The sequence below is a fragment of the Mchenga conophoros genome, linkage group LG5 (assembly GCF_057382185.1).
Source record: "Mchenga conophoros isolate Kocher_MC1m ecotype Shallow Benthic linkage group LG5, M_conophoros_male_GT1.1, whole genome shotgun sequence".
Classification (NCBI taxonomy): domain Eukaryota; kingdom Metazoa; phylum Chordata; class Actinopteri; order Cichliformes; family Cichlidae; genus Mchenga; species Mchenga conophoros.
Window position 1 is genome coordinate 36,362,057 of NC_140530.1, and position 24,086 is coordinate 36,386,142.

Sequence of the window (24,086 nt, forward strand, 5' to 3'; positions counted from 1 at the left end):
ACGGAGGCAAGACTTAAATACCCATGCGGCCTTCCTCCTTTCCCACCTCCGTTTTCAAACCAATACACGAGCCTTAATGTCTCAGATGGACAACACAGGCTCAAGTATCTGACCGAATAAAGGCGATCGCCCATATTCCGAGAACTGTTTACTCATGGCGTCTTTTAAGCGGAAAAAGATAACCAAACGTCAATCATACTCAGGGGTACAACCTACAGTGCTTGGTTCCGCCCAGTCTTCTGCCTCTAGCCCAATTACATTGTCCGACTGATACTCGTTGGCAGAAACGCCCTTCTCCATTGGAGAAAAGAAGCGATTGCTCAAAAGAGGCTCTTAAAAGGGTGTGCTTCTTTTATTCATGGGAACAGTGCGATAGTGCAGCGAACAGGGGGTGAGTTTAATTTTTAATATGGCAAAACGCCCATTGTTGAATATATGGTTACCTATTTCGACTGGGAGATTTTTCCACTCGTATTCTTGTATTTTTGATATTAGATAAATACTTTCTACCGAAGAATATTGTACTAAGAACTAAAAGGGATAATAATTAGGTCATAGATGTTTGAATTAAACGTAACTGGAATTGGACTTGAGCTGTATAGGGGAGCTACTTTCATTTAATGACTTCCTCGTCAATACTTTCTCCGATAAGCCTGTTAAAAACCTATACCGCGTGTTCTCCCCGACGTGGGTAGGCTGCCGCGTTCATAAATCGAACGCACCCACTGTTCTCCTTCAAAGAAGGGGGGGCGTCAAGTTAGTGTGAAGTTGTGAAAAGTTGTCAAGCAGAAAAAAGAGCAGCGAAACTCCTCCCGTCTTCAAATTATGAGCAGTAAGTGAACTTTTTAAACTCACTGGCATGTTGTGGACGAACCGATAACTGAACAGTAAGGAGTAGAGTGGAAGTACGTTGTTTTCAATGTGTTCCGTGTCGTAAATGTGGCGTGTGCCGATAACGAAATGCCGAGTTGTTTTTTTAAAAAAGTGACCAACTAAGGTTACAAACCCGCTAATTTTTAAATACACGGCTAACAACAATTAACCAACTGGTCACTTGTAACTTTACTTTTGGACTTAAATTAATAGGTAAGCAGATAGTGTCACTTAACTCCGTGCAACTGATGTGAGCTCACAGCTAGTTGTACTTACAGCGGTGGCTGAAAACATTTCGTTCACTTCAGCTCACACTTTACTTGTGAGTTCACGTTAGCTTAGCATGTAGCTGGCCCTGTGAGCACTTAGATTTTCTTGCACTTCTTGTCTGAATCGCCCCACAGCGGCCCCGAAAAACACCCTTTTTATTGTGTGTTCGTGGCCTGTGCTGTTCCGTGTGTTCCGTCCTTTTTATTACACGCAGTAGTAAGTTTCGATGTGTGATGTTTTTTTTTCTTGTGAAGTGCTTTAAGGAGATGTACTCTTACAAAAACTCTTCTTCCGCAGATCAGCAGCAGGGTGAAATGGCCGCTGTGGAGAGCGGTGGAGGCTTCAGTCAAAAGCGAAACACAAATTCACAAGTAGGTTACGGGACACATCCACTGGAGATACTGCCAGACTGAACTCATGTGCACTTCCCATCTGTTTGATCGCTTCTATGGCTCGTTTGTGTCGGGGTCTGTGAGGGTTGTTGATTTTCTCCCCAGAGCACATGTTACCGGGGTGGGGAATGGGCAGGTAAAAGTCGCCCACACGGGGTGTTCCCGTTAAACCCCGGCACTTCGTGTGTATTTCGCTCGGCCCATTTGGCTGGCCTTGGAGGGGGTGGCTAGCGGAGTGAGTCAGTTTATAGGGCAAACTAAAAGTGTGGGAGGGAGATGGGTGGGTTTGGGGGGAGGGGAAGCCAAGCCCGCCGCAACTCCACAAAAATGTGGTCCCTCCCATACCCCCTGCCCACACCCCCTCACTTTGATGTCCACTCCCCTGGAAAGGGCAAGAAAGTGGGTTAATTTTATTAATGAAGTTCTTGTTAGTAGTGGAGTGTGTATTTCTGACATCCAGAAAAGAGGTCCCTCTTCTTCTTTTTAATTAATCTACCACATCACTTGCATTTTTTTAAATCAGAAAATTAATTTGGAAAATAATTTTAATAGACATTTTAAACCATTTAATCTTGTATCGTAAATGCTCTGAATCATGTGCGAGGAAGGAAAAAATAAACTCTAAAAATTCACTCTGTAATTTGTAATTTTCTGATTCAAAGTGAGTTGGACAAAGTGGGACAATATTTACATTTTACTGTGTTACTGGGCTTTCCAAACCAGGCTACACTTCCTCTTGTTTAGGGGATGCCACAGCGAAATATCCACCACCATCTCAGCCCATCTCTAACATCCTCATCCTCTACCAACCCTCTGTATGTCCTCCTTCACTAAATCTCTGTGGTCTTCCTCTTTTCCTCCTGCCTGGCAGCTCAGTCTTCAGCATCCTTTTCCAATATATCAATTTTTCCTCATCTGTGCATGTCCACCATCTTGGGCTTGCCTCTGTAACATTCTCTCTCACTCCACCTGACTTTTCCCCCAATATTATTTCTAAACCCATCCCTACTGGTCACGCCCAATGAAACTTGAAAGCAGCGTGCATACTAGAAGTGATTCACAGTGTCCGGATGACTAGAAACCACAGAAAGTGGATGATATTCCACGGGTTCAGGTGACTATGAGCGAAATAACCGCAAGCAATAGGAAGTGGGTGGGACCTGAGGTAACCCACGGACAAGACTACAAGTGAAAGTGAAGAATGCAACTGATTGGCACATGACCTGATGGTAAATGCGTTAGAGAGTTACCTAGGCAACAGAAGCGTGGAATGTCCACAAGTGACCAGCCGTCCGCTTTAAAGCAGCGACAAGCGATTGACTTCCAGTGTGTATGCAGCTCTGCCACGTCCAGTCCCATCTTCTGCCTTTGAGTTAGCGGCACCATCTTCACTCTTGCTGTCACAAACCACCCCAGACACTCATCTCCACCTGCTCCCCTGCCTGCACTCTCTTCTTCACCTAAACTTTATTATGTATTCTTTCAATCACATGCAAGTATCCAGCTTTACTTGAACATCCTGATATTTTGGCAGCTGTTACTTTTTTTTTTTTTTTTTTTTGGTAACTCTACATTGCATTTCTTATATTTCTACTTTCTAAGTACTCCTTCATTTATTCTTTTTCCAGGACTCACAGCAGCCGTCACCACTCGCCTTGTTGGCAGCCACATGCAGTCGCATTGACACCCCAGGAGAGAACGATTCCCCTGCCGACCAGCACCAACAGAATCAGCAGCAACAACTGGACCTAAACCAGGCTGTTTTTACCTCCAGTGCCAACAGCTGGCAGGTAAACCCTCTCAGTGTTCAAGCATCCTCAGGCTCCAACACAGTCACCACAGATTCCTCAGGAGTGATGTCAGGAGGAGACCTCAACAAGAACAGGCAGGTGCTGTCGCCAGCTGTAAGCTCTCAGGGTCAGCAGCAGCAACAACAGCCCTTTGTAGTTGCTCAGGCGCCGTCAATGCAGGGTCAGCAGGTCCTTACCACTATATCAGGTATGATGCCTAACATCCAGTACCAGGTCATTCCACAGTTTCAGACAGTGGATGGCCAGACGCTGCATTTTACACATGCTCAGCAGGAGTCTGCTGTGCCTGCCGCAGCAGGACCAGGCCAGCAGTTTCAGATAGTGTCTTCTCCCAATGGCCAACAGATCATAACTGCGAGTAACAGAGCCGGTGCAGCAGGAAACATCATAACCATGCCCAGTCTCATTCAGGGAGCCATACCCATACAAAACATAAGTTTAGGCAATGGTTTGTTACAAAACCAGCCCCAGTTCTTGGCAAATATGCCTGTGTCTCTAAATGGAAACATCACTTTGTTACCCGTCACTGCTGGTGCTGCAGGGGGGGATACCAATGGTGGAGGAGAAGCAGTGGGAAACCAGCTCATGCAGCAGCAGCAACAACAGCCAGTGTCTTCCAACAGCGAGTCCGGCTACATGACCAGTGCTTCCACTGTCACTACACAGACGACCTCTTCTTATGGAGTTACCCAAAAGCAGAACAGCAATGGAGCTGTGACAGGGACTTTTCAGCAAAACATGGCCTCTTCTCTGGGTATCCCAATACAGCCAGACAACAGAGACAGGGTGCAGCCACAGCAAATCCTCATCCAGCCTCAGCAGGTTATCCAAGGTGGAGCGCAACTCCAAACCATCCAGGCCGGTACTGTTGCAGCCACAGGCGGTCAAGTGTTTACTCCAACACTCAGCCAGGAAGGGCTTCAAAATCTTCAAATCATGCCAAACACAGGGGCTATCCTGCTGCGCACCGTCGCCCCCAACGGCCAAGTGACCTGGCAGACCATTCAGATCCAGAATCCGACGGGAGCACAGATCACACTGGCACCCGTGCAGTCCCTTCCCCAGCTCGGCCAGGCTCAGGGAACAGCTACAGCTGGAGGAGTACCCGTCAACACCGTGCAGATCCCAGGGATCCAGACCATAAATCTTAACAGCCTCGGGGGGTCCGGGCTGCAGATGCACCAGCTGCCCATCACCATCGCCAGCACAGCAGGTCAGCCAGTGGCCTGATTTTCATTAACTGTTAATATTCAGCGTTAAAATGCATGCATAATATTTTCATCTATTATAACATGCAGGTTACTATATCAGCAGTTGGTGTGTTTAAGACCTGTTGATCTGACTTTCATTCGTATTAGATGCTTTTCTTTGGACCATTTAGTTTTCATAAATAATTTTAGATTCTATCTAAACACAAACAACTTTTTGTGTTTGTTAGAATTTCCGTTTAATTGGTAGTTAAAGAATTTGGTGTACATGGTAATTGTAAAGTATGTGACTTGCAGTTGGGTTTAGTAAACAATGGTTACCCTGGAAGATTAGATTTACTTTCTGTTTTTCTTTCCCTCTTTGTCTTGTATCTTTGGATTGATTCCTTCACCTCTTACCTACGTAGTGAATTATACTGGTTGAACCAGTCTGGCTTGTTCAGTGCTTTTCTGACCTCGTTAGGCCACTTCACATGTTTGTGTTCCTGTTAAAGCTTTTGTTTCCCCTCTGACCCTACGTACCTCCACGTGCTGGTCCCATTACATGCAATTGTGGGTCAGCCACGACTTCTCTGTTATAGCAAGGGTGTAACTGCACCCCTCCCTTCTTTTTTTCTTTTTACCCTTTTTTTTTTTTTTCCAAGTTTGGCCACTGGCAGCTCCTCCCAGTATGTCTGCATGTTTGTTGGGCTAGATGTTATCAAATTCCCCTGTTTGTAAAGAATCGCTGAGTCTGTTAACAGTGTTGTGAAATCGTATGCCTCCCAGCAGTTACATTTGCAGCAGGCTTTGTTTAGACTTGTTTTAGTTAATGGCTCATTTTTCTACATTTTACTCTGTCATTAAAGTTACTTAAGCATAATGGATAAAGACCAGATGACTAAAGTTGTCATTGTTACTGAAAATGTAGCTTATTTAGAAAACAAGTTGTACTAACATTGGATTAGTACTGTTTGTTTTGGTTTTATGCCAATAAGGAGCTATGAGAAGAAAGCGCATAGCTCTTCAACCCTATGGTTTTTGGATCAGAAATTATAGAGCTGTATTTTAGATCTCTAACATGTAAAAATTTAACTGGTTTAAGCTTTTAGAGCAGCAGCTGTTTAATGAAGCACTAGATAAACTTTGTATGTTATGTCAGACTTTAGCATTTTTCTTTTCCGTTGCTACAGGAGAGCAGCCGTTACAGACGGGTGGAGAAAGTTTGGATGAAAATACAGCTATGGATGAAGAGGATATAAGCCCACCACCTCAAGGGCGACGTAACCGTAGAGAAGCATGTACCTGCCCCTTCTGCAAGGATGGAGAAGGACGGTATGTTACAGAGCCCTGTTATGGCAGTCTTCCTGTCTAAATGTTATTTTCCTTTTTACATGTATTTATTCAACAATCAGTCGTTGTTGTTGTTAGCTATAAAACTGAACTACACAAAAAAGTTGAAGCAAACTTGTTTTTTCACAATCTTTTAAACAGAGACCTATTTGAATATCACTTGTTTTTAATTTCTCTCACGCTCATGATTTGTGGTTATTGCATCAAGCAGTGATCCGACTAAAAAGAAGCAGCACATATGTCACATCACTGGCTGCGGGAAGATCTACGGCAAGACATCCCACCTCAGAGCCCACCTTCGCTGGCACACGGGAGAGCGTCCCTTTGTCTGTAACTGGTCTTACTGCGGCAAACGATTTACCCGTTCAGATGAGCTTCAGCGCCATAAGAGGACACACACAGGTATAAGTGATGACTTAGTTTTATTGTATAAGTTTAACTGGCGTATTTTAGTTTCAGGCCCTGTTATTGTGCGGAGTCACTTGTCATGGCTTGCAGGGATGACTGAGTTGAACTGAGCCAACATTGTTTTATTATTAACAGCCCTCTTTTCCCAAATGTGTCTGCTGTGGGGAAAGTTCACTTTTATTCTTTAATGCGAAAACAGTGAAGATCAGAGGAATTCAGTGCAGCCTTTAACTATTCTAGACATTGACTGAAAATGCACGTGAGTGCAGATATCCAACATTGATGCTAGAATACGGCAGGTGTAACAGTCGTGCCCCAAGGTGGCCTATCTCACAAAATGTGCTACAAGTTGGAAAATGTCCCAGAGTTCACTGTGTGAAAACCGAATAAGCCAATGTGTGATAGGTGTTTGCCACATTAAATGGGGTGTAATTTTACAGTGTACGCCAGCACCAGCATGCTTGATTGAATAGGTCAGTGTTTACCAGCATCAGTACAGGAGCACAGAGATTCCCAGAACACAGATAGTAACAGGTAGAAAAAGTTGAGATGTTTCTGGTTTAAACTTCTTTTTATTAAGAAGTGTAAATGGTTGCTCACACAGACTGACTCCAATGGGTCAACTATTACCATATCTCAAATGGATCATTGACTGTGCAGCAAAAAGTCTGATATTATCACATGCATTTATTTATTTTTGTTTACCTTTCTTCAGGTGAGAAAAAGTTTGCGTGCACAGAATGTCCCAAACGCTTCATGCGCAGCGACCACCTCTCAAAGCACGTCAAGACCCATATGAACAAGAAACCGCCAACTGTTACCAGCAGCAACGCCGCCACCACAGTCTCACCTGACGCTGCTTCGCCTGCAGCAGGAACAGAAGCCGGCACCGGAGCGGTTTCAGCAAATGACCAGCACACCATCGTTACCATGGAAACCTTATCTGCAGAGAGCTTGGCTCGATTAGCCAGCAGTGGTATTAACATGATGCAGGTGGACTTTCACCAAATAAATGGCAATAGTTTCTAAATTGGTGGAGTAAAGTGGCCTTGGTGGATATTGTATTTGGACATTTGGGGCTTTAAAAAGGGCACCTTACTGCAGATGCAGAAGCTTTTAGAGGCTTCAGGCAGGAGAGGTGGTGACAGATGCAATGCAACAGACACTATAAATTTTGAGGACTGAGGGAGAAATATGTTTCCATCTCGTATTTGAGACCTTGGGCATTGAAGGCTCAGTTGGATTAAAATGTTAGACTAGAAAAATCACCATTTGATTTCCTTAAAATGGGAATGGCATTACACTAACATTTATCACACGTAAAGAACGGTCTTACTTGATAGTGGGATTGCAATTAAACACATAAGTCACCACACTTCATGTTGAATTTGTAGCTTATATTACGCTCTCTTTAATCTTATCTCTTCTTTAGCAAAGGGATAAATTCAGCCAGCCCCCCCATTGTTTGTTTTTGTTTGTTTGTTTGTTTTTTGTTTCTGAAGCTCTGTGCTTTGCCATTTTGCCATCCCTCCTCTCATAGATGCTTCCTTTCCCATCAGACTGGGCTCCTGTCTCACACATGCACCTCAGGCTAACTGACCACACATAAGATGAAAACAATCTTTAGCAGAACATATTCAGTTCTCAGATTGCAGTGCTGGGAGAACTGGATGTGTTCATAAACAGCAATCTGATTGCCACGGGAATAATATTTAAATGATAGGAGGTGGACCAGGACATGTACACATGACATCAGAGCCAGAAGCACTAATCAGTGCAGTGTAAGGATGTAGCTATCAGAGCACTGAGAGTAGCCCCAGCACACTTAAGCCATCATGCTTTGATATCTGTCATTAAAAAGCATTTTTTATGTAAATATGTATTTGGTTGTGTAAATGCTGCAGAAATTCTTAGTATAAGCAGGATTATCTTTCATGATTGCCTTTCAGATTTCTAAACCTTTCATGCACAATCAAGTTTAATATTGTTACTCCTACATTTATAAATGTATATGTAGATTAAATGTGTAAACCTCAGCCTTTCTGTCATAGAATAATGGATTCCATACAGTCCAGATCTTCCAGTACTTTTTCTTCCTGTGGTACTCTTCTTCCTCAACACTTTTTCTTGCATTCAGTTCAGTTTCTTTCTTTGGGTTAACTATTGTTTCATCATATCTGCTCAGAGTGATGGATTTTATAATAATTTCCAGACAGCGTAAATATGTAAGCTCAAAACCAAAGGTTCATACTCATTTTATAAACAAAACTTAAAAAAAAAAAAAGTCTTTGGTCCATAAACTTTCTAATAATTTTTCTATTATAATGCACATGCTAAAGTTGTAACTGGAAAAAGTCCAGCTTGAGGCAAACCTTGAATTATTTTCCCTTTGTCCAAATAAGATGAAAAATGTACCAAGTCTTGTCATGAACAGTTGTGCTTCCCTTAACTATTGAAATGTTTTGTTTCTGCTTTGAGAAACAACATTTAAAAATTCTTTGCAACTCGAGATTAAGTCAATTGGGCAACAAGTGCTCTTATTTTTTGGCTCATTTTAAACAAGGGATTTTATATTGTTTGTATACAACTACTGCAAATGCCAACAGCTGGATTAAAATAATAAATATACTTTGTCTCATTTCTTTGTATCAGTCCAACACACGCACATACATGCAGTTTGTTGAAAACATTTCAAATTATGACTTAAATTTCACTTGGACATAAAGAATTACTGGACAAAAATTAATTTACAGAGAAAGTAAAACATTGAACGACAATTAAACCTTTGACTCCCTCTAGTGTTGGAATCACATGTCTACACATTGTCCGCACACATCACATTGTCCGCCTCGGGCTTGAGTTTGTTGCAGACTGCAAAGAGAAGTTATTATCTTGGATTAGACGGTGAAATCCTGTCTTTGATGGGACTTAAGCCCATCATTAAATCCCTTCACTGAACGATATGTGCTACTTGTCTTCAGAAAGCACTGCCATCCTTGCATGTGTTATTTCCAATAAAAACAGGAGATAATTCAAATCCCTATTAGCATTGCAGGGAAACAGTTTATACATTGCATAAAAAAGCTGGATATCTGTATTGATATGGCCTGGGTGATGTATTAGGAATGAAAGTTTGCCACATTATTATTTGATTAAAAAAAAAAAAAAATCAAGCTACAGAGGGCTCAATATAAAGGCACCCCCCCAAAAAATTTCATTTTGCCCACATTTCATTCCAGCAATTCAAAATAGTAATCAGTAGTTTGTAAGGACCCCACATGTTTGTATGCGTGCCTGTCATTGGCCAGAAGATTTGCTGGCTTGATTGATGCATTCATCCTGGAGGAGCTACCTGAGCAACCTCTGTACGGTCCAGGTTGCCTCATGCTACCAGTAGTGACACAGACCCAAGCTAAAAGCAAAACTGGTGAAAAAACAGCCAGAAAAGATGAGGGGAAAATGTCAGCGGCCTCCACTTGTGAAACCATTCCTGTATTGGGGGTTGTGTCTATGTTGCACAACTGGTGACCTGTTATAAATCTCATGAACACCCAAGCAGCTGAAACTGATCTACAACCCTCTGTGCTATACCAGATCCATATCCCGGAGCTTTAACTGACTCAATTACATACTGTGATTAAAAATTAAAGGAACGTTTTCTTCTTTTACTACATAATCAAGCTACTAATTTACATTTATGGGTTGTGTTAAATGTTAAAGTTCCTAAGTTTGGCTTATCTTATTATTGTGTAAATACACAGCTCAAAATAAATAAATAAATAAATAAATAAAGGGAACACAAAAATAATACATCCTAGATCTGAATGAATGAAATATTTATATGAAATACTTTGTCCTTTACATAGTTGAATCTGCGGCCAGCAAAATTAAAAGGGTTTTTTTGTTGTTATTGTTGGTTTTTTTGGGGTTTTTTTTAATGATCAATGGAAATCAAATTTAGCAACCCATGGAGGTCTGGATTTGGAGTCAAAATAAAAACAGAAAAAACACAATACAGGCTGATCCAACTTTGATATAAAGTCCATAAAACAAGTCAAAATGAGGCTCAGTCATGTGTGTGGCCTCCACGTGCCTGTATGACCTCCCTACAATGCCTGAGCATGCTCCAGATGAGGTGGCGGATGGTCTCCTGAGGGATCTCCTCCCAGACCTGGACTAAAGCATCCACCAACTCATGGCCAGTCTGGTGTAACGTGATGTTGGTGGATGGAGCGAGACATGATGTCCCAGATGTGCTCAATTGGATTCAGGTCCGGGGAACAGGCGGGCCAGTCCATACCATCAATGCTTTCGTCTCTCAAGAACTGCTGACACACTCCAGCCACATGAGGTCTCGCATTGTCTTGCAGGCCCAACTGCACCAGCATATGGTCTCATCAGGGGTCTGAGGATCTCATCTTGGTACCTAATGGCAGTCAGGCTACCTCTAGCAAGCACATGGAGGGCTGTGCGGTCCCCCAAAGAAATTCCACCCCACACAATTACTGACGCACTGCCAAACCAGTTATGCTGGAAGATGTTGCAGGCAGCAGAATATTCTCCATGCTGCCTCCAGACACCGTGGAGAACTGTCACATGTGCTCAATGTGTACCTGCTGTCATCTGTGAAGAGCACAGAGCGCCAGTGGCGAAGTTGCTATTCTTGGTGTTCTCTGGCAAATGCTAAACGTCCTGTACAGTGCTGGGCTGTAAGCACAACCCCCACCTGTGGACGTTGTGCCCTCATGGAGTCTGTTTCTGACCGTTTGAGCAGACATTTTGCCACAGCTCATTGATGTGCCATCCTGGATGAGCTGCACTACCTGAGTCAGTTGTGTGGGTTGTAGATTCCGTCTCATGCTGCCACTAGAGTGAAATCACCGCCAACATTCAAAAGTCACCAAAACATCAGTCAGAAAACATAGGTACTGAGAAGTGGTCTGTGGTCACCACCTGCAGAACCACTCATTTATCGGTGATTTCACCTGTTGTCTGTTCCATTTGCACCAGCATGTGAAACTGATTTTCAATCAGTGTTGCTTCCTAAGTGGAAGGTTTGATTTCACAGAAGTGTGATTGACTTGGAGCTACATTGTGTTGTTTAAGTGTTCCCTTTATTATTATTTTTTGAGCAGTGTTTTTATGCCTTTAAGAGCTGGACTTCCATGCCACCATTAAAGAAGTCACACATGCTCCGCTATATTTAGCAGACATAGATATTTTCAAAATGTAACGCTGAATAAGAGAAACCTAACCTGAAACGGACAGAGTGTGTGCAAGCAAAGAAACAGCAGAGTGAGCGCTGCAGGGACGTCGCTAGTTTATGTGTCGTCCTCAAAACAATGTGCCTACACTTCCCATCGACCCCTTCGGTAGGACGAGCGTAACCAACCGTCTCTCAAACAGCCTTTTCGACCGTACCAGCTGTGTGTGCGCTGCTTCTTCGTCTGGTCTTACACCTGGAAACATGCTGCTATTCGCTCTGAGACAGCTCACACGGGTAACTGTGCCGTTAAATATATTTCTACGCTGTTTTGCCCCCGGTGTTGTTTTCGGTTGGGTTACTAAGCTCGTATTTCTGCGTGGTTGGCTGTTTGCTAACGACAGAGTTTACTCTTTACCAATTCACAGGCTTGGTGGGGTTATGTTTCTTACTGCAGCTCAAGTGTGCAGTTTATATTTAGCGAATGCAACAAACCGCTAGCTGTTTGCTTTCTGTCCTTTATGCATTTCATTTCAAACTCGAGGCTTGTTTGCTCGCCACCGGGAAGCTAGCTGCCAGTGGTTAAGTTCGGTGAACGCAACTGGGTCCACGTGATGATGCAACAGCGACTGCTCAGTTTCATCATGTTGACAAACTGCAACAAACTACAGGGATTTAAAGTGTATGGTTTTTAATAAGGGGGCACATGAACCATATTTAAAGATATGATATTCAGTGAGAGCGTGTGCGGCAGGGATGTGTTTTCATGCTTAGAGTTGTTGATGCGTGGACATACATGTGTGTTTTTGTGTCATCCGCACAGCTTGATAGATGATCAGAAGGGAAGAATGCATGCAGTGGTGTTGAACCGTGTATCGTCTGCCTTTGAAATGGAATAAGAGTTTAAATAATATATGCAATAAATATAAAAACAAATTAGGTTTTGATCATGAAAAAAGATGCTGAATAATTAATTTTAAAGCCGCACTTTGTTTAATTTATTTTGTAGTATTATATTCATATCAACAAGCTTTGAAAATAACCCAGTATATTCAAAGCTAGTTCAGTATGCTTGGAAAGTCATAAATATAAACCCTGGTGACCTACTTTTGTAAGGTGTTGTTTTGGCCTACTTGAAGAAGTTGAGGGGCACACTGTAGGTTTGGTAACTTTGTCTGTTAGTGTTACACCACTTTATCCAAAAGGGAAAAAGCTGTAGGTATTTTTAGCTGGTTAATGAGTGGCTTTCATGCTGACAGGGGCTTTAATAAAGTCGAGTGAAGTCGAGCCCTGATCCCGATAACAGTTTGCAGATAATGCAAGCACAGGTTAACGGATGATAATATTCAACACTTGAAGAAGCTGGTTTTGGTCCAAATAATGTTCAAAGTGCTAAATGGGCCTCATAGGTTTTGGTGAGAGCACCAAGAAAGCACTAACACCAAATGTTCTACACGGGGGTAATTATGTAACACACGTGGGTGTTTTGTCCACCTTGAAAAGTAAAAGTCATTGTTTCAGTCACACCAGCAGCTGTTTGACTCTTTATCCTCATCAGTATTTACTGCTGTCATAAATACTTTACAAAAATGTTATCACAAGCTTGGTATTTAAAATAAGAAAAGAGGATACAAACTAAACATGCTAAACTGTAACATAATCAGGATAAAAAAGATCAGATAAAAAAAAAAAACATATACAAATGTAAATTAATAAGGAGACAGGATCCAGATATTTGGTGTAGATTAAAAAAGAAGCTAAATGGTTTAAAAATATCATTATAAATTCACCAAAAGTTTAGTGCTGAGTAACATTTTATAAATGATTAATTATTTTATCAAGAGTCCCAGATTTTTAATGAACAGGAAAAAAGATTTTTCCAAGCTTAGTATGGACTTCCAGTGAATTACATTGATATGAACAAGTTTGGGATGCCCCAGATACAGGCGTGGTTTAAAACGTCCTAATAATGTGTTGACAATAACATACAGCTATCTATATCATCTGTTGTTATTTTATCTGGTTGGGCTGTTTGTTTGTTTTTCCTCCCCCGTAAAAGATGCAGTGATGAGCGCTATAAAAATCAGCAGTAATAAACCTGACTGCAGAATAGTAAACTGTATCCAAGGGCTTAAGAGTGGAGGCAGAGGCATGCTTATAAATCACACTACCATAATCCAACATGGGGAAAATAAGCTTTTCATGTAGATTTTGGCTCCTTTTATGAACAAGAAATCAGGTTTTTGTCTTAATTTCTTAAAGATTGTCTTTGTAACGTTCCAGTGCAAATTTATCATATATTCAAATTAAAATCGGGTCATTGAACAGTGAGGACAGTGTACTAGACTTCCACATTCCCAAAGTTGATTGGGTATGCTGAAAAACTGAATCACATACTGAATGCATAACAAAGCTGACTCAACATTTTCCCGAACTTTCATGTAGTTTCTCAGAAAGTTTGAGTCTAAATCTCATGTTTTCAGAGCTGGTTTTAAAAGTCGCTGCTGTTGGTGTTTTTGACGTTTTTCATGAAACTGAGTGGTTCACATGCACTCACGCTGTTCTTGTTGAATTTAATTATTTTGGTGTGCATCTTGATTAAAGTTTTAATGGACTCACAGGACAGGGTTTGTCTTGTGGTCAGGGCATGTGATTTCAAATTGAAAAATATTTCTGTGTGTACTTTTTTTCCTACACTTGACTTTTTCAGAGGATAGCGTTGAGATTTGTCCACGACGACGACGTCTTTCTGTCAGGGAAATTAATTTTGTGATTTAAGCATTTTAAAGTTTTTCCGAGGATTTAAATCCTAAAATTAATCTGCTCTTTGCTTCATAAAATATAACAGGACATTGGAGTAAAGGAACATCTTGGAAGGTTCTTAGTATCACTCCATTTGTGATTCTGAATGAGAGTGGCTTTCTGATGTGAAGTGTGACGCTTATTTTGAGCGACGAAAATTAATAAAATATAATTTTATTATAATATTTCAAGATCACAATAACCTTCCAATTTTGAACTTAAAAAAACAAAAAAACTAACACTAATCAAATACAGGGGTTGCTGACCACTGGTCTAGCCAGTACCAGTAGCTTGAGCTGGGGAATCTAAAACTCAAATGACTGAGAGCTACATAAAGCTCCCCACTCTTCTGATTGACACATTTATACAACTAGATGGCTCTATATAAGTAAAAACATTCAACAAATCCTTTTTATCCTAAAACAAACTTATGGTAAAAGAAACCCCTCCTCTTGGTTTAACCTGATGATGTCAGACATGACATCATAAGCACTTTAAAAATCAGGAAATGCTCGATGGGCCATTCCCCACACCTGACATACATGAAGACTGAAAACAAAAATGCAACGCAAGTAATCACAAATGACTTAATTCTGCAACATCTCACATGATGAAGCATGGTCAGTCCAGATTAGATAAGCAGGAAGTGCTGAATCTGTTCTCTGTATGCCTCCTTCTGGTACACTGAGGCTGTAAAAGTCGGTCCCAGTTTATAGAAGTGCTGATAGAGGCATAATTGAACAACCATGCTGATTATTGATATCACGAAAACACGCCAGCTTCTAATTATACCAGGCTGCATTAGAGTGTAAGGGAAGCGCAGTAGTTGAAAGGAGGCAAATGTCTCCTTTTTGTACAGGACAAATTAGAATCACACTTTAAATATATGAAATGATCAAATAAAGACTAGAGAATTGATGTTCTTTGTAATAGGACAGCTAGCAGCAGCATGGTGACCAAAAACTGACAAATGTCCATGAAAATTCAGCAACTTTAGGAGATGACAGGGACTTTAACTGCACCATGATCTGTGGCTACCAAGTCAAACTAATTTGATTTCTCAACTTTGAGATGATAAGCTTTCAGCAGGCTACAAAGAGAACGACATGATTAGGTGGGAAATATACAATAGTTGTACCTGGAAATCCAATACAACCATCTGTTAGCTGCAGGATGATGGACACAATCTCACACTCTGGCAACTCATGACCCAGTTTGGTGCAATGACACAGTTTTAGAAAACATTTCTACTGTAACTGCGATATCTGTGTAAAGCTGACAAACTCTAAATCAAACCTTTTCCTTTCTGTATTTTCTTTCCTCATATTCCCAACTCGTCTTCCACCCACAGCCGCTGTGCCAGCGAGTCCCTGTTTGTCTCAGTGCACGTGCCCACCAGTCTCACGCTGCCACCCGTGCAGCGGATGAAGATCGTCCTTGGACGGGTCAGGAGAGCCTGGCTCAGGATGACCCCGAGATGTGGAATCTGCTGCAGAAGGAGAAGGACAGGCAGTGCCGTGGTTTGGAGCTCATTGCATCTGAGGTACTAGATCTTAGAAATGTAAATTTAAGTGCTTTTGTATAAGCCTTTTTTTTTTTTTTCTTTTAGTGTATATTTAGTTAACAAATTATAGTGGGGATTAGGTCTGGGCCATATCATGCCGTTCACGATAATACCGGTATAACGTTGGGCAACGATAAGAAAAGGAAATATCGCGATAGAATATGGGTAAAACGTGCATGCGCAGTGCCTTTGTTTTTATACGCACATGGTGGAAAAAGCATGGCGGCGACGGAGAATAAGAAGGGCGAAAGCGGATCATTGAATGAAACGGATGAAGCACAATTGGTTTGTAAAAATGCTGCAACTTCAGTGGTGTGGAACTGGTTTGGTGTTTGTCCGTCAGATACACACCAAAGCACAATTTTTGGTAGAGCATGCAAGTGGGCCGCCGTTATTACCGAACTGATTTTATGTGGTACACGGCGCTCAAAAATCTGTCAAAAATGTTTTAGTACGACTTTGCTAAGCTACGAAGCCGCACCGCTTGATTGTCGGAGCACTGCGGCTACCGTAGTCAGGAGCCTCGTGGAGTGATACGTACTGTGATTCAACATAATATTACCGTATGTGTATAACCTTTTGTGGATATTATACATGGTTATGCTGAGGATATGTCATCCAATTTCCACTGGAAATTACTTTTGGCTAAACTGTCAGCAAGGAATTTGCATTTGCACTGTTAAATTTTTATATAACTTTAATGCACATAAAAAAACCATCTGCTTGTTTAAGTGAAAATACATTGATGGGGTTTTTTGCACTAATAAACTTGTGGAGTTGTAAAGTATTTTGTCTAGTGTCAATTATATCGTCAGTTATATCGTTATTGTAAATTTTCAAAAATATATCGTGATAAATATTTTTGGCCATATTGCCCTGCCCTAGTGGGGATGGAATAGGCTGCACAATAAGTGGATTAACATGAATATAAACATATATTGAAAGTCAGAATAAGTCGGCACACACCTTTTATGTTAATGCAGAAATGGTTTTGTTAGGAATAAATTCATATCCAGCTTCCTGTTAATTCATTATTCACTCACTGAGGAACTGCCCACAGTAAGCTGGAAGTCATTCAAACTTGACTTCTTTAATAGTAAAAACACTTATAAGAAACTCTGCTTGTTGTAAGCGAGACTAGCTCAGTTATCAGAAAGATTTGGGCAGCTCTTTGTTTTCATTCCAAGGCTGGAAAACAAAACATTTTACTATTCAGAAGAGCAGACGAGGTTTTATCTTCTGCTGTTCCTTCTCTCTCCTCCTGTTCCTTCTTCGCCACAGTTCAGTGGAGTATGTCAGCCCCCTCTCAACACAAAGCCTGACCACTGTAGTGTGAGATAAAGCTGATATCTTCATTCTGCCTCCTCCCCAGCTCACTCTGCAAGTCACATCACAGTACAGCTCAGACAGACATTCCTCCGATGAGAAGACGTACAGTTTTCCACATGTGTACACACAATATATGCACAGCAGTTGGCGTGACAGACGGATGCAGTAGAAAGCTGTTAGCTTCCAGGTGAAGCATTTGAATAACAACACACCACGACCACCACCCCATTCAGAGAGGCAACATTCAGACTTTATTTGTCTGTGTTCATTTTATGTCAGATCCTGTTACTGACCAGTGTGACGATATACAAGAGAGACATGTTACACAGCCAGGGCTGCAACTACTGTGGCGAAGAAGAAACGGAAGATAAAACCTTGTCTGTTCTTTTGAATAGTAACATTTTTCATTTCACACCAAGCACAGTTTATTTGAATCGGCCCTGCTTTTATCTTTTGTTCTACCAGTGACAAGGGAGGTGCTGTTCATATCATCCACTGACAACAGTTTTATCAAGTTTCTGTGCAGAGTAGATTACTTTATCAGCATTTTTGTTTAAATTGGAGCTCACATTGTGCCTGCAGTAGCCACAAATACATTTTTTTTATTTTAGACAACCAAATCTGTCATATTTAGGGCTGTTTTGGACCTCTGAATTTGGTAAAGCTTTCACTATTTCAGTTAGGCCTGAAAAAGATGGAATCCAATTAAGTCTGAGCGCAGCAACTTGTTCTGTTTGTTTTGGCTGTACAGTGGGGCACAAGGACACAGTGTTAACTTGTCAAGTGAGTACATGTAGGAGGAGATGTATGAAAGTCTGTGTGAGAATGTCAGAACTGGATGAGCATGTTTGCAGGTAAATCTGGGTCTTGTAGTTTTAATAACACACGTTGACCCATGAATAGAAACTCCCAGGAAAACAAACCAAAATAATCTGAGCTATACTTCCATGGGAGGTGAAGAAAAAATGGATGATTTGATTAAAAAAAACTAAACAAAAACCTTTTTCTGCAGATATTAATATAATAATATCCACCCATCCGTTTTCTTCCTCTTGTTCAGTTCAGACTTGTGGAGAGGCGGAGCCAATCTGAGCTACCGTAGGATGTGAGAGACAGCCTGGACAGAGCTCTGCCAGTCTGTCGTAGGGCTAACACAGAGAGACAGTATTACACTGATTGCTTTTCATCAGGGAAAAATTTCCCACCATCACTTCGCAGACTTTAATTTGCTGTCGTTGTCCCATCTGTCCACTCGTGCCATTAATCTGAGCGTTCGCTTGTGTGTGTTTTCATTGCAGAATTTCTGCAGCCGCGCTGCTCTGGAAGCTCTCGGCTCCTGTCTTAACAACAAATACTCTGAAGGCTACCCAGGAAAAAGGTAGGTTTTTTATTCAGCTACACCTCTGTTTATTAACATGATTGATATTATTTTCAGTTAATGAATTTTCTGTTATTTCCTTCAGATAAGTAATGACTGCAAATGATAGTACAGAATTAGTGCTGTACTTAAAGGCTTTGCTTATACCGATCAGTCTACGCTATGGAGGAAATATTTTACCATAATGTATACCTGTCATAGTGTTTATTTTTTCCCCCAATATGTTCTACCTGCTGAATCTCAAGCAACAGACAAATAGACAGCAAGTAGCTGGAGATTGTTGTCGGGTGTATAAGCAGTTTTCATCGGGAGCTGACTGTAACAAAAACACATAAGACTGAACGCTGGATTTACATCAGATTTGAATGATATTTATTTGCTGTGTTTGCTGGGAATGCACATAAACAACAGTTCGCCACATTGGCCTAAAAGGAACTATTGTGCGTTGTGGCCAAACAATTAATCACTGTAGGTTTAAATTCTAACAAAAAGCTGAAATTAGCAGGTTATTCACAGTAGTTCATGTTTCCATCTCCACCCTCAGGTATTATGGTGGAGCAGAAGTGGTTGACCAAATTGAGCTGCTCTGTCAGAAGCGAGCTCTGGAGGCCTTTGACCTGGATCCAGCTCAGTGGGGCGTCAACGTCCAACCGTACTCTGGCTCTCCTGCCAACTTTGCCAGTTACACCGCTGTACTCAATCCCCACGATCGTATCATGGGCCTGGACCTGCCTGATGGTGGACAGTTAGTATTCACTGTTGCTGTATTTTTGCTGTACCCCCCCCCCCCCCTTTTTTTTTTTTAAATTCATAAATCTGATTTTTCTGTTTTATTCTTTATGTATATATGGTTTGTTTGTTTTACTCCAGTCTGACTCACGGCTACATGTCTGATGTGAAAAGAATCTCTGCAACCTCAATCTACTTTGAGTCAATGCCTTACAAGCTAAATGTAAGTAGAAAAGCTTTCTACTGATATCTACTGACACCCGTTTATACCAGTGTCGAATGATTAGCTGGGATATACTGATGTATTTTTTTTATGTCTTATCAATGTCAGTGTGAGAAGTCTTCCAAAAGTCAATAAGCCAGCAAATACTAAGAAAGTCCAGTTTTCAGTATGTTACAGTAAGATGTTTATAACGGGTTCAGTGCTGTCCTTGCAAACTGTATTTTCTGAAACGTAATCATTGACCGGCCAAGGCCATTTCCTCTATCTGCCTTCTTTACTGCAGACTGCAACAGGACTTATAGACTACGACCAGATGGAGATGACGGCCAAGCTGTTCCGGCCCAAGCTCATCATCGCTGGCACCAGTGCCTATGCCCGGCTCATTGACTATGCCTGCATCAAGAAGGTGCACGGAGAACTCTCTGCATTCTCAGTTCACCCCGTGTTCACCCCGTCTTTTTCTGTTCTGTTGTGTGCTTCACTTTTCTTCTTCTTGTTATCCTGTATCAAAAGGATGGATCAGCTTTGTGTTTGTATTTAAAACTTAATCAGCTTTTTTGAGGTGACAGCTTGGTCCTCTGTCACCTTAAAATAGAGGACAAATGTATAAGAAGGGCCAAAAACCATCTGAATCTAATGCAGATGGAAAAGAGAATGTATTTTCACCTCACCTTTTAGGGCTAATTAAACGCTTTTGTAAACCACAGAACAATGGAACTTTCCTGCCACATGTGTATACATGTTGGTCTTAATTTTATAACTGTTCCCTCATCCTGCCTCTTTTTCTTCCAGCTGTGCACCAACATCAATGCCTACCTGCTTGCTGACATGGCTCATATTAGTGGCCTGGTGGCAGCCAAAGCCATCCCCTCGCCCTTTGAACATGCTGACCTGGTCACCTCCACCACGCACAAGTCCCTCCGTGGAGCAAGGTAAGGTCAAACTGTAAGAGACACGGGTGGGAACAAAAATCAAATTGCTGAGTAAAAATTGTAAAATTGCTTCATCAGTAAAAGATTCTGTTCTGTCCAGGGCTGGTCTCATCTTCTATCGGAAGGGTGTTCGCTCAGTTGACAAAAAGGGAAAGGAAATCATGTACGACCTCGAGGACAGGGTCAACTTTTCTGTCTTCCCCTCCCTGCAGGGTGGACCTCATAACCATGCCATTGCTGGTGTAGCAGTGGCACTCAGACAGGTCTGCACAACACACAAATACCGAACTGCAAACTTGGATCTGTTGGTGTTTTGTTTTCAAGACTTAAAGCTGAGGAGCTTAAGAACATGTTGCATAAACTTCAGTCAGTAAAGGGAATAGTGCAGGGGTAGACAACTCAGGCCTCGAGGGCCGGTGTCCTGCAGGTTTTAGATGTGTCCTTGATCCAACACAGCTGATTCAAATGGCCAAATTTCCTCCTCAACATGTCCTGAAGTTCTCCAGAGGCCTGGTAATGAATTAATCATATCATTCAGGTGTGTTGACTCAGGGTGAGATCTAAAACCTGCAGGACATCGGCCATCGAGACCTGGAGTTGTCTACCCCTGGAGTAGGGTATTACAGAGCCAAATGTAAAGGCTAACTTACTGTACACTTTTGGTTCTGTGTGTCCAGGCACAGTCTCCCCTGTTTAAGGAGTATATTGACCAGGTGCTAAAGAATGCCAAGGCTATGGCTGCAGCTCTTCTCAGCAAAGGCTACACTCTGGTATCAGGTAATCTAGCATGCACTTCTTTACTCAGCACGGAGCATTTAACACTGAAAATTCATCTAAAATGTCCTGTAACAAAATGTAAATTACACAACAAGAAAAAAAGCACAAATCCAAAAATGATATTTGTTTGTTTTGATGTATAGCCTTCAGTTTATATACTCTGCAGTGTGTACATACACCTTTCTTTAATCCCTTAGTAAATATTTTTAGCCAAATAACTGGTAAGAGTGGAAGATCGTACCAGTAAAACACATTCCTAGCGTATTTTTTCCCTTAATCTCGTGTAATGTACGGGTGACTTATTTTCCTCCTATTTATTGAAAACTGGCTGTTCCAGGTGGGACCGACAACCACCTGGTCCTCGTGGACCTGCGACCTAAGGGTATTGATGGTGCTCGAGCTGAGAGGGTGCTCGAGCTTGCGTCAATCACCGCCAATAAGAATACCTGCCCCGGAGACAAGAGCGCCCTGACGCCTGGTGGCCTCAGACTTGGTGAGAAACAGCTTCACATCACACTATGTTTGCTGGACACACACCAGGAGGTGGTCATACTTATTAAGGATTAGAAACCACGTGCTTCCCTGTATATTCATTTGAAATCTTAATTTAAATCTCCCCCATCTCAAGTCAAGTGGCTTTATCGTCATTCCAACCATGTGCAGTGGTACAGTACACAGTGAAACGAGACAACGTTCCTCCAAGGCCATGGTGCTGCATATGACATATAACAGACAATCAACACAGGACTACATAAAGTGCAATGTGCAAAGACAGTGCAACACCAGACAGAATAGAACGATACAGACACAACAGTGCAATGAAATTTCTGGATCTGATGTGGTGATCGGTTGTAGTTTTGACACATCTCAAGCCTGTATAGGTTATTTACTGACCTTTTAAGAAGCTCCCACTCTATGCTATTTTTTTTAAAGACTATAAAGCAAAATTAGGGGGAAAACACAAGAACAGGAATTAAAAGATCTAAACTGGAAAAGAACAATGGGAAGTGTATTTCAAGCTTAAGTGATGTGTTCTTCTCTGTCAGGTGCTCCAGCCCTGACCTCGAGACAGTTCAAAGAAGCTGACTTTGTGCAAGTTGTCGAGTTCATGGATGAGGGTTTCAAGATTGCCTTGGATGTCAAGAAAAAGACAGGTGAGCCTGCTGTGAGGAGGGGGGCAGATTAATCTGTAGCTCAGGGGATGCCTAAAACATGTTTAAACTCTTTTTTACCAAAGCACAGTTTGAAACTGTTCATTATTAACTGTAATAGCATTAGTGAATTTATAAAGTCAAATATAGTGCACGGTCTTTAAAATTGCTGCATGAGAGAAGACAAAATGCCCAGTGGTAGTGAAACAGAGGAAGCTAAGAATAAACATCTGAGCATTTCTCTTTTCTGTTGTTGTTTGCAGGAAAGCTCCAGGACTTCAAGAACTTCCTTCTTCAGGACCCAGAAACGGTGGCTCGCATCGCAGATCTGCGCCACCGTGTTGAAGCTTTTGCCAGGCCCTTTCCCATGCCAGGGTTCTCCGACCATTAGCCCACTGTGGACTCACGGGTCTATCACAGCCAGATGGCAGAGAGCCGGCAGGGCAGAAGTGTGGATGGAGTGAAATGTGGCTGGAGCCTGTGAACTGAAATGGCTTGAGTTCGCTTTTCCAATCATAAATGGGAAATAATTTTTATACTGCTTTGCAGTCACGAGTCATCTGTTTGGGGAAAAACATAGCTTCCATGTTGAGTTAAATAAACAATCAAATGTGACAGATTTTCTAGAGCAGAACAACATATTTTCTATTGTGTGTGTGAAGATTTTCTTCTTCACATGATTTCTTAACAAAAGTGTGTGGAAGAAAAATTTAGCAACAGTCAGTGTCACAGTCTGACTTGGTAAGTGCATGATTAGCTACTGTAATAAGGTGCACGGAGTCTTACTTCATTTGAGTCTTAACTAACGTCACTAATGTAATTTCAATGTGAACGGGTGTGCTGGAAAAGAGGGGATCAAAAATTACACCAAGATCTTAATATATTTTAATATACTATATCTTAAATATGCAACACTACAAACTGCTTTTATAATAGGTTTGAGATGCACGTTGTCGTCTTTTGGCACTGCTTTTCTTCCAGCATATCATAGATGCAGGTTAAAATTTCTATATTTTATTATGTCAGAATAATTCTAAATAACCAAATGGAATCGTAAATAGCATTCCGTATTAAGTCATACCTTTGGTCTGTTTACAAAGAGAAATCTTTTCTACGTGTTATTTAAAAAGTATTAATTGTCATGTCATTTCAATCCATTTTCCTTTATTTTATTACAAGGAGGATTTTGTACTGCTGATATGTGGTTGTTTTTTTCCACTGTGGCTTTTGTGTGATGTAAAGTGAGAAACTGAAAATCAAGCTGCTTCAGACTACTTTGTTGCACATTTGGTTTAAAGACTGTTCTCAGTACAGTGAGAAGAAACGAGTTGTCTCGTTCAACAATTAAGAACTGGATGTTAGAAATTACGTGGTACTTTTTCTTTGAACAAATGCAAATAAATGATCCATGTCACAATTCAGCCAAAATACATTTTACTGCAGTGTTCCCAAATCTCTGATCTTTGCTGTACACAAAGGTTTGAACCAACCTTTTACACATTTTACTAATTTTATTAGTGTCATTCTAATAAAGTCCAGTAATGAAAATGGGGTCAGTGTTGTCATTAATATTTACATATTTGTTCTTTTCTTAGAGCCATAGATGATTAAAATAGAAAAACGTAGAGTGAAAAGACTTTTTCATGTCTTTGTAAATCAGTTGTGCTGACATCGTACAGAATTTCCTTACTCGCTGCTTGCAGT

At 41.3% G+C, this 24,086-nt stretch overlaps 2 protein-coding genes across 6 annotated transcripts; both read left to right on the forward strand.

Annotated features, from left to right (window-relative positions):
* Positions 1-730: 730 nt before the first annotated feature.
* On the forward strand, positions 731-8,918 carry sp1 (sp1 transcription factor). Of its 5 annotated transcripts, none has more exons than XM_085275204.1 (6): positions 731-832; positions 1,441-1,514; positions 3,164-4,559; positions 5,727-5,868; positions 6,095-6,288; positions 7,010-8,918. In XM_085275204.1, the coding sequence occupies exons 1-6, from the start codon at positions 826-828 to the stop codon at positions 7,321-7,323; spliced, it is 2,127 nt and encodes a 708-aa protein (XP_085131330.1). In that variant the 5' UTR covers positions 731-825; the 3' UTR covers positions 7,324-8,918. The 5 variants fall into 5 exon arrangements, with proteins under 5 accessions (XP_085131330.1, XP_085131331.1, XP_085131332.1 ...); XM_085275205.1 differs by having other exon boundaries at positions 733-832; positions 6,098-6,288; XM_085275206.1 differs by having other exon boundaries at positions 831-905.
* A 2,684-nt stretch (positions 8,919-11,602) lies between these two features.
* LOC146575022 (serine hydroxymethyltransferase, mitochondrial-like) lies at positions 11,603-23,930 on the forward strand. Its single transcript, XM_085275209.1, has 12 exons — positions 11,603-11,794; positions 15,651-15,842; positions 18,491-18,570; positions 19,115-19,315; positions 19,441-19,522; positions 19,806-19,928; positions 20,315-20,454; positions 20,555-20,717; positions 21,132-21,231; positions 21,569-21,724; positions 22,278-22,385; positions 22,646-23,930. Exons 1-12 carry the CDS (start codon positions 11,618-11,620, stop codon positions 22,771-22,773), a joined length of 1,650 nt encoding a protein of 549 aa, XP_085131335.1. The 5' UTR covers positions 11,603-11,617; the 3' UTR covers positions 22,774-23,930.
* The last annotated feature ends 156 nt before the right edge of the window (positions 23,931-24,086 follow it).

Excerpts from the sequence above, each read along its gene's own strand:
- sp1 (XM_085275204.1), top strand. Across the intron at positions 1,515-3,163 it reads AGCGAAACACAAATTCACAA|GACTCACAGCAGCCGTCACC; the intron begins GTAGGTTACGGG and ends TTCTTTTTCCAG. Across the intron at positions 6,289-7,009 it reads CCATAAGAGGACACACACAG|GTGAGAAAAAGTTTGCGTGC; the intron begins GTATAAGTGATG and ends ACCTTTCTTCAG.
- LOC146575022 (XM_085275209.1), top strand. The coding sequence starts at position 11,618 with ATGTGTCGTCCTCAAAACAATGTGCCTACACTTCCCATCGACCCCTTC. Across the intron at positions 18,571-19,114 it reads GAAGGCTACCCAGGAAAAAG|GTATTATGGTGGAGCAGAAG; the intron begins GTAGGTTTTTTA and ends CTCCACCCTCAG. Across the intron at positions 19,523-19,805 it reads CAATGCCTTACAAGCTAAAT|ACTGCAACAGGACTTATAGA; the intron begins GTAAGTAGAAAA and ends TCTTTACTGCAG.